This window comes from Eimeria acervulina, genomic scaffold, assembly GCF_000499425.1.
Source record: "Eimeria acervulina Houghton genomic scaffold, Eah_scaff779, whole genome shotgun sequence".
In the NCBI taxonomy this organism is placed as follows: Eukaryota; Apicomplexa; class Conoidasida; order Eucoccidiorida; family Eimeriidae; genus Eimeria; species Eimeria acervulina.
Window position 1 is genome coordinate 1 of NW_013547147.1, and position 10,000 is coordinate 10,000.

At 50.6% G+C, this 10,000-nt stretch overlaps 2 protein-coding genes across 2 annotated transcripts in view; both read left to right on the plus strand.

Annotated features, from left to right (window-relative positions):
- Positions 1 to 555: 555 nt before the first annotated feature.
- Positions 556 to 947, plus strand: EAH_00048850 (thymidylate kinase, putative; the record flags this gene model as incomplete). Its single annotated transcript, XM_013391376.1, has 1 exon — positions 556 to 947. A coding segment is annotated over one exon (392 nt), but the record flags the coding sequence as incomplete, so codon positions are not given.
- A 2,444-nt stretch (positions 948 to 3,391) lies between these two features.
- The window catches only part of EAH_00048860 (hypothetical protein, conserved), a gene marked incomplete at both ends in the record, with an annotated part of 8,486 nt that continues 1,877 nt past the window's right edge, over positions 3,392 to 10,000 (plus strand). The window contains 5 exons of the mRNA XM_013391377.1: positions 3,392 to 5,945; positions 7,290 to 7,869; positions 8,315 to 8,503; positions 8,702 to 9,323; positions 9,558 to 9,860. Coding sequence (XP_013246831.1) covers positions 3,392 to 5,945; positions 7,290 to 7,869; positions 8,315 to 8,503; positions 8,702 to 9,323; positions 9,558 to 9,860 — 4,248 coding nt within the window. The remainder of the gene's footprint in view (positions 5,946 to 7,289; positions 7,870 to 8,314; positions 8,504 to 8,701; positions 9,324 to 9,557; positions 9,861 to 10,000) is intronic.

Genomic DNA, 10,000 nt, shown 5'->3' on the forward strand with positions numbered 1-10,000 from the left:
TTATATATATTTTATATATTTTATATATTATATATATTATATATTATATATAATATAATTATATTGTGTATATTATATATATAATATATATATTATATATATTATATATATACTTTATGCTGTTCATTTACTTCATTTCTTATTTTTATGCATCTTCATACTTTTGTTTATTTTGCTTCCCTGCTTCTATTGTCTCTGTCGGGGCTTGCTTGTTTGTCTCTCTTGTTTGTCTCTCTTGTTTGTCTCTCTTGTTTGTCTCTCTTGTTTGTTTGTTTGTTTGTTTCTTTGTTTCTTTGTTTGTCTGTTTGTTTATTTCTGTCTTTGTTTGTCTCTCTTTTGCTGTTATGTTGGGGTGTATATTTGTCTCTGTTTGTCTCTGCTCTCTTCTTTGTTTATCTCCTTCTTTGTTGTGTTGCTGTTTGTTTGTCTTTGTATTTATTTTCATTTAGAATCTGTTTGTTTTTATTTAATCACTCAGTGCTGTTGCTGCTGCTGTTGCTGCTGCTGCTGTTGTTGTTGCTGCTGCTGTTGTTGCTGCTGCTGCTGTTGCTGCAGGCGTCGCCTACTCCACGACTGCAGCAAATCACTTAGCAACAGCAGCAGCAACAGCAGCAGCAGCAGCAAAGGAAGCAGGCCCTACAGCAGCAGCAACATCTCCAGCAACAGCATCATCAGAGCCAGCAGCCGCACCGGAGTCAGCAGCAGCACCAGAGTCAGCAGCAGCAGCAGCAGCAGCAGCAGCAGCAGCAAAGCCGCAGCAGCCTGTTCTAGTAAGTGAAGCATTTGCCCGTGCTACAGAAGAGGGACTGCCTGCACCAGACAAAGTCTTCTTCCTCGATATAACCCCCAAAGAAACCAAACTAAGAGACGGATTCGGTAAGACACTGCAGCAGCAGCAACAGCAGCAGCAGCAGCAGCAGCAACAGCAGCAACAGCAGCAGCAGTAGTAGTAGTAGTTGCTGTTGTTGTCGTTGTGGTAATAGTAGCAGGAGTAGCAGCAGCAAAGGAGTAGCAGCAGCAAAAGCAGTAGTGGTAGTGGTAGCAGCAGCAGCAGCAACAGCAGCAGCAATAGCAGCAGCTGCAGCAGCAGAAGCAGCAGCAGCGGCCTCGTTTGTGTTGTTTTGTTTCGAATAAGTGGAGACAGTATTACGTCTACTGCTTTTGTTAATGATGCTGATGCTTGTCTTTATTCTATGTCTTTGTGTGTCTCTGTATTTGTTTTATTTGTCTGTCTTTGTCTTTGTTTTTCTCTGTCTACTCCTCTGCTGCTGTTGTCTGCTGCTTTTGTTGCTGCTTTTGCTGCTGCTGATACTTGTGTAAATAATAAATCTGTCTCCTGTCTCCTTTGTCTTCGTTGTCTCCTCTTGTCTCTGCTGTCTCCTCTGTCTCCTCTGTTTCCTTTGTATTTATTTTTTGTCTCCTTTATCTCCTCTATTTCCTTTTGTCTCTGTTGTCTCTGCTGTCTCCTCTGTCTCTTCTGTCTCCTTTGTGCTTATTTTCGCTGTCTCCTTTATCTACTTTGTCTCTGTTGTCTCTGTTGTCTCTGTTGTCTCTGTTGTCTCCTCACTGTCTCCTCTCTGTCTCCTCTCTGTCTCCTTTATATCGCCTTTGTGTATCTGTTATGTTGTCTCTCTTGGTGTCTCCTCACTATTCTATCATAATAAATACACACAAATATATATATATATTAGTAAATATACAATATATATATATATATACATATGTATACCTATATATATATATGCATATATATATATATGCATATATATACATATTTATACATATACATAAATATTATATATAGTATTTATACATATATATACGCATATGTATATATATATATATATACAAACATATATATAAATATATATATAAATATATATATATATATAAATATATATATTTGTGTTTATTATGATTAGGCGGGGAAGTGTATGAGGCCCCCCTGCTGCAGGAGTTGGTGTATGAGGGGTATAAGAGTTTTTCGTCGCTTTCATACTGGCAGCAATTAACTGTCTCCTCTCTGTCTCTTGAAGAAGTACATCAGCTAATATGCAGACATGTGTGTCTCCTCTTTGCTTCTATTAATAAAGAAGAAGAAGCAAAACTAAGCAAGGATAAGCATCAAACACAAACACAACTTCACACACGCAGGAGACTCCTTTGGGATTAAACTCCTGCTGCTGCTGCTGCTGCTGCTGCTGCAGTTGCTGCTGCAGCGGAGTCTCTTGCTGTAGTGGCTGCTGCAGCTGTTGCTGCACCAGATTCTCCTGTTGCAGTTGTTACAGCAGGTGCTGCTACAGCGGCTTCTCTTGCTGCAGCTGTTGCTGCAGCAGGCGCTGCTGCAGCACTTTGCTGCTGCAGCAAGTGCTATAGAGGGCGAGAGGGTATTTCTTTGTAAATGCCTCTGCTCATAGACAGCTGCGAGTCTAATAGAGATACTTTTCTGGGGTTTGTTTATGCATTTTTAATACGGATTTGTTTATATATTTGCATATATGGGTAGTCTGTCTGTCTATATATATATATATATATATGTAGATGTACATATATATATGTATATGTATATATATATATATATATAAAGACAAGACATATTTATTAATTATTACGTCTGAATTAATTAAGGCCCAAGAGAAAAACACCAGGAGGAGGAGGAGACAGTAAAGAGAAGAAGAGATGCACAGACACCCCAGACTAGAGACACAAAACAGCAGCAAAAAAGGAGACACATAACTCCCCCTTTGTTGTGGGGCCCCTGGGGGCCCCACAACAAAGGGGCCCCCAGGGGCCCCCTTAGTTGAGGTGTCTCTGTCTCCATTTGAGGTGTACATACACCCTAAACCACGCAGAGACAGACAACCAAGATTTAAAGGCCTCTGCCCTACTAAAGATGTTGGGGGGCCTCTTCTTGGGGGCCCCCAAGGGGCCCCCTTATATACACACAACCCTTTATTACTGAGAGGGGGGCCCCCTTATATACACACATCTCCTTAGTACTAAGACGGGGGCCCCCTAGGGCCTCTTCGCTAATTACTTTCTGCAGCAAAATCAAACAAAGCGAAGTTTCTCAACTCCGCTCTTCTAATAAGTGATAAACGAATTAATAAATTAATCAAAAATACTAAGAGGGGCCCCTAGGGGGCCCCCGGGGGCCCCTTGGGGGCCCCTCTGGGGGGCCCCCTATCTCGATTTGTTTTTTAGGGTTTTCTTTCTTGAGCGAGCTTCCATGCATTGTTTTTTTGTGTATTTCTTTGAAATATTATAATTATAGTTTTAGAATAATGTTTAAATAATACTTCTTTATATCTTTTTGTTTGTTTCTTGCTGAGGTTTACATCGATAGAAGAAGAAGGGGGGGCCCCTCCTGCAGCTAGGAGACCCTAAAGCAATGCCTTTGCTTCCTTTAAAGGCATTGGGGGCCCCCCACCTTTGCTGCTACTGCAGGGCCTCCTCTATTCTCTCATCTAGAAGCAGGGGCCCCCTGGTGTTGTCTCTATGTGGGGGGCCCCCCGGTAGTTGTTTATCGAAGGCAAGTGCTAGTAGAGGGGGCCCCCAGGGGCCCCCCTTTCCTCGTTCATACGAACCCCCACTAGAACCTTCTTTAGGGGCCCCTATGAGGGGCCCCCTTCCCTTCTCTTACGTTCCTCTTAAGGCTGAAGCTGGGGGCCTCCTCTGTATAAACAGGGGGAGCCCCCCTATAAACTCAATCCTCGCAGATAGGGGCCCCCTTCAGAGAGCAGCAAAATCAGATATAGCGCAGCTGCCGCCCTGGCGCCGCTGGCAGCCAAAGCGGAGGCCCCGATGGATCTACGGCACTATGGGGGCCCCTGGGGGGGCCCCTGGGGCCCCCGGGGGCCCCCATAGTGGGGGCCTAGAGGAGTTATTGAGAGCAGCAACTGTCTCCTTCTTGCTAAAGGTGCAACCCCTGATTGGGGGGCCCCTACCTGGGGGCCCCCCAACCAAGGAGTGTCTTAAGGAGACATCTTTTAAGAGTAAGGATGAAGAGGAGGCCCTGGAAATCCTTTGGGGGGCCCTCCAAGGGTATTCATTTGCTGTGGGGCCCCCAGGGGGCCCCCATGGGCCCTCGTTTAGCAACAATTTTGTGTTTGTTAAGCCCCAGAGGGGAGAGAGGGGCCCCCCCTTGGCTGTGCCACGCCTTGCTTCTCTCGTTGCTGCTGCAGGCCCCCGTATAGGGGCCCCCGTCCCTGGGGGGGGCCCCACAGCAGCAGAAGAAGAGGCTCTTGCAGCAGCAGTTGAGTTTGTTTCAGAGGTGTTTCCCTTCCTTGCAGACTTCTGGGGATCGGGCGATCCCAGGGCGGTTGCTGCTGTCTTGCTGCAGGAGATAGAGGAGTTGCTGCCGCTGCTAGAGGCCCCGGGGGCCCCCCAGGGGCCCCTCAGGGCCTCCCAGCTGCTGCTAGCCCTGGGGGCCCCCTGTGGGGAAGCAGCAAGCGAACCCAAACCCTTGCTGCCCCCCCATCTCAAACTCTACAAGGTGCAGCAGCAGCAACGCCGCCTGCTGCTGCTGCTGCAGCAGCACCGCAACACCCTGCAGCGCCTTATGGAAGTGGTGCTGCTGCCGCGCGCACCCCCCTGCAGCAGCAGCAGCAGCAGCAACAGCAGCAGCAGCAGCGGGGGTGTGCATGCAGCATCCCTTGTGCCTTTGTTGCAGTTATATTTCCAAGCGGGGCTGCAGTCTCCTGCTGCTCTTCTGGTGCTGCTAGAAGCAGCAACAGGATTAGAAGGCCCTGGGGTGTATATGGGGGCCCCCCTACCGGGGGCCCCCAGGGTACTAGGGGGCCCCCCTTTGTCTGTTGAGGATCTCCTCAAGGTGCTGCGCCTCCTCGTTGGATATACTAACCCTTTAGAAGGTCTTCAGGGGGCCCCCAGGGGGGCCCCCTTGGTAGCTACTGCGTCGGCATGCTCCGCAACAGCAGAGCATAAACAAGCAGCTACAACAGCAGCAGGTGCACCAGCAGCAGCAGAAGCAGCAGCAGCAGAAGCAGCAGCAGCAGAAGCAGCAGCAGCAGCACGTTACAAGGAGCGCGTTGGGGTTTGCTTCTTGCTGCTGCTGGATCGCCTGGGGCTGCTGCTGCAGACAGACTTTGATGTCTGTGGGGAGGAGGGGGTGGCGGGCCTCTGCAGCACATTAAACAAAATGAAGAAAAAATACAACGCAAAAAGGAGACGCCAAATCGATCTAGCAGCAGCAGCAGCAACAGCAGCAGCAGCAGCAACAGCAGCAGCAGCAGCAGCTACAGCAGCAGAAGCAGCAGCAACCAGTGCGGGAAATACATCTGCAGCGTCCGAGCTCTCTTCCTCTGCAGCACCAGCTCCATCACCAGCTGCAGCAGCAGGTCCCCTGCTGCGTCCTTTTCACGAGGTGCTGGACATATGGAGGCGTCCTCTGGGCTCTGCTCTTCTTGCTGAGTTGCCTTTGTTAATTCATTCATATAAATACTTCTCTCTAATTGATATTGCCGAATTCCTATGGGAGTGGGGCCCCCAAGGGGGCCCCCAAGGGGCCCCCTCCCTCCCCAGCCCCTTCTACCCCCATCCGCTTCTCAAAAGTACGGGTACAAGGCTGGGGAGGGGCCCCCTGGGGGCCCCTTTGGGGGCCCCTTCGGGGGCCGCTGTGGGGGCCCCTTTGGGGGTGGCCTCGGGGGCCCCTTTGGGGGCCGCTGTGGGGGCCGCTGTGGGGGCCCCTCTGGAGGCCTCTTCAGGGGCCCTTTCAGGGGCCCCAGTGGGGGGCCCTTTGGAGGCCCCTTTGGGGGCCCCTGATCGAAGCAATGTTGGGGGCCTCTTTGGAGCTGTGGTTGGGGAAGAGAGCGTTGAGGAGAGACAGGAAGGAGACATCAGAGAGAAGGAGACAGCTGCTGCTGTTGCTGCTGCTGTTGTAGACCTGCAAGAAAGAGTTGCGGGGGAGACTTGGAAGCTGATTGGCGGTATGAAGTATGGATACACCGCAAAGGCTCTCAAGGTAAACCCTAAACCCTAAACCCTAAACCCTAGACCTTAAAGTTGCACTCCCTTACCTCGGACAACTTGCTGCAACACGTTTTGGGTTTAGGGTTTAGGGTTTAGGGTTTAGGGTTTGGGCTATGAGAAGGTCGCGGAGTCCGGCTTTAAGCGACTCTCATGCGGCTCTGCACCAAACCCTAAATCCTAAACCCTAAACCCTACTCCTTAGACCCTAGATTCTAACCGCGAAGCCCTAGACCTTATACCCTTCGCACCTAAACCCTAAACCCTAAACCCTAAACCCTAGATGTTGCATGCATGTGCATGCAGCTGTTTGGGGAGATGGAAGTGTATGACCGACGTTTATTTCGCGGTTTGCTGCGACATCTCCCGAAGATATTTCATTTTAATTGGGAGGGAGATTTTGTTGCTGCTGTTTTTGTTGCTGCAGCAACAGCAGCAAAGACATGTAGGACCTTGTGTCTCCTCTCTTATTAACACTTGCTGTCTCCTTTTCTCCTTTTCTTCTTTCTGCTGCTATATCCAATGCGCTCTGTCTCCTTAGCTACTTTCAGGCTGTCTGTCTCCTCCCTTTGCGCGTCTCTTTATCTGTCTCTTTATCTGTCTCTTTATCTGTCTCCTTATCTGTTTCCTTTTCTGTCTTTATGAGCGATGCCCTCTTCTTCCTTTGCGTCTTCTTCGTTCCCCTTAAACTGCAAGCAGCTTTAGCTTCTGTCTCCGTCTCTCTGTCTCTCTTTCTCTCTGTCTCTCTTTGTCTATCTCGGTCTACCTCTCTGTCTCTCTTTATCTCTACCTCTGTCTCTCTTTATCTCTACCTCTGTCTCCCTTTGTGTCTCTCTGTCTCTGTCTCTCTCCCTCTTTGTCGCTATCTCTGTCTCTGTCTCTGTCTCTGTCTCTCTCTGTGTCTCTCTCTATCTCCCTCTGTCTCTGTCTGTCTGTCTGTCTGTCTGTCTGTCTGTCTGTCTGTCTCTCTCTCTCTCTCTCTCTGTCTCTGTCTCTCTCTCTGTCTCTCTCTCTGTCTCTGTTTCTCTCTCTGTCTGTCTCTGTCTGTCTCTGTCTGTCTCTCTCTGTCTCTGTCTGTCTGCCTCTCTCGCTGTCTCTTCTTTCTGTCTCCTTCTGTCTTTGTTATTCGTCTCTTTTGTCTCCCTTTGTCTCTGCGCCCGTTTTGATTATTTTTTTTTCTTTTTGTCTCCGTCTCTGTCTCCTTTCTCCCATTTCAACTGTCCCCTTAAGTGTTAGCTGTCTCCTCCAAGGTCTTAGGGTTTAGGGTTTAGGGTTTAGGGTTAAGGGTTTGTGTTTGTATGTAGATCGTCTGCCCCAGCGTCGCGAGCACAAAGGCATTCAGGTAGCCCCTTATCGTCTTTTCGTTAGGCTTGCTGCATATCTACAGCATCCGAGTTTCTATAGAAGGGCCCCCCCTCTTACTTCTCTAAGGGGGCCCCTGGGGGCCCCCAGTGGAGGGGCCCCCAGAGAAGGGGCCCCCAGAGGAGGGGGCCCCAAGGGAGGGGCCCCCTGGGGGCCCCCCTTGGGGGATTCTGAGGGGGCCCCCAGCGAGGCGACTGCTGCGGGTATTAAGAGGGCCCCTGAAGGTGCAGCAGCAGAGCATGCAGGAAGAAGTAGGAGGGGGGCCCCCCTTGTTGGGGGCCCCTCAATGGGGGCCCCTCGTGTGGGGCCCCTTGTGGGGCCCCAAAGGGGGCCCCCAAGCCGTATGGGTCGGCGACGGCTTCCACTTTTGTTTGAAGTTAGCAGCCCTGAACTTTGCTGCCAGGTTGTTGCGTCTGCATGCGCTTTGGGGCTTCCTCTGCTGCACTTATATCGTTTAGTTGTTTTAAGGGCAGCTAAAGAGAAAGGGTTTTTTCACTTGGAGCACCTTATTTCTCTCGCTAAGTAAACCTGCTGCTGCTGCTGCTGCTGATGCTGCTGCTGCTGCTGTTGCTGCTGCTGATGCTGCTGCTGCTGCTGTTGCTGCTGCTGTTGCTGCTGCTGGTGTTGGTGGTGGTGGTGCTGCTGCTAGTGGTGGTGGTGGTGGTGCTGCTGCTGCTTCTGTTGCTGGTGCTGCTGTTGTTGCTGCTGTTGTTGCTGCTGTTGCTGCTGTTGCTGCGGTCTCCTCTGTTTCAGGGTTGCTGCAGCGTGCTGCTGTTTGTATATTTGTCTCCTTTCTCTGTATCATTGTCTATATATATATACATGTATATTATATATTTATATAAATATAATATATATTATATATGTACTTGTATATATATATATATACATATATATTTATATATATTTGTCTTTTAATTATTTGTTTCTGTCTCCATTTTCATTTCTGTGTCTCCTCTTGCTGCAGGGATTTGTTGAGTGTGGGGTTTGGGGCTGATGCGCTGCTGCAGCAGCTGCAGCAGCAGCTGCAGCAGCAGTTGCACCAGCTCCCTCTTTGCTCTCCTGCAGCAGTTGCTAACCTCGGCCTCGTTCTTGGGGCCGGGCCCTATAACGACTCAGCAGCAATAAGGGCCCTCATAGAAACCCTAACTAGCAGGTTAGAAGGGCTTAGGGTTTAGGGTTTAGGGTTTAGGGTTTAGGGTTTAGGGGGTAGGCAGGGTTTAGGGTTTAGGGTTTACGGTTTTACTGAGCATTTATAAGCTGCCTTCTCAGCATAAACATGCGGGCCAAACGCACGTTTATGGGTTTAGAGTTTAGGGTTTAGGGTTTAGGGTTTAGGGTTTTGCTGCTGCAGATATGCCCTGCTGCCGTCTGCGTACTATGAGCCTCTAGACGCGGAGTGGTCTCGCTTGGTAGCAGCAGCAGAGAAGCAGCTGCTGCTGCCTGCAGCAGCAGCAGAGAAACAGCTGCTGCCGCCTGCAGCAGCAGCAGCACCCCCAACAGCAGCAGCACAAGCTCTCCTTGCTCCGCAGGAGACAGACGACACTGTGGCTTACGAAGAGGCAGCAGCAGTGATGCAGCAAACTGCTGCTGCATCAGCAGCAGCCTGCGTGCAGCTGGTAGCTTCGCACCTACAACAGCAGCAGCAGCAGCAGCAGCAGCAGCAGCAGCAACAGCAGCAGCAGCAGCAGCAGCCATTGGTGTGGTTGTCTTGTGGGTCGCTGCCGTTTACTCCTATGCCCGAGTTGCTGCTGCTGCTTGTGGGGCTCGTGCGGCTGCGCTGCAGCAGCAGCAGGCTACTGGAGTCGCTTAGCAGCATCCTCAGCAGCAGCAGCAGCAGCAGCAGCAGGAGCATCACGCAGCAGATCGAAGCCAGCCATCTCCCCACCCTTTTAGTTTGTCTCTGCAACGCCTGCTGGCTGTCGCTGCCCCCCTTAGAGAATCTATGCGCAGCAGTAGGCAATCTCCTTCCTAAGGTAAATTCACACCCGTCCTAGGGTTTAGGGTTTAGGGTTTAGGGGGTGGGGGTTGGGGTTTAGGGTTTAGGGGATGGGGGTTGGGGTTTAGGGTTTAGGAGATGAGGTTTAGGGTTTAGGGTTTAGCGTTTAGGGCCAGGGTTGGCAGCTCGATAAACTATGTAGGCTTGTCGCCTTGAGGTTTAGGGTTTAGGGTTTAGGGTTTAGGGTTTAGGGTTTGCGGGTTGTACTCAGCTTCTCCCTCACATCTCGGATGCTGAGCTTCCTCCTTTGTTGTGGGGCTACGTATCTCTGCTGCACTCGCGGTATTTGCTGGCAGCAGCAGCAGCAGCAGCAGCACCAGAAGCAGCAGCAGTAACACCAGGAACAACAGCTGCAGCAGCAGCAGCAGATGAGCCTGCTGCTGCTGCTGCTGCTGCTGGTTCTGCTGCTGCTGCTGCTGGTGGTATTTCGTTGCCTCCGGCTTTGCTTGAGGCGCTGCTTCGATTTGTAGGGAGCGCCCGGGCCTTAGAGAGTCCCCATCACCATTTGCTGCAGGTCAGCAGCAGCAGCAGCAGCAGCAGCTGCAGCAGCAGCAGCAGCGGCGGCAGCGGCGGCGGTGGTGGTTTTCTGTTGCTGTCTCCTTTGACTGTCTCTCGCTGTCTCTTTTGCTTGGCGTCTCCTTTTATTTGTTCTTG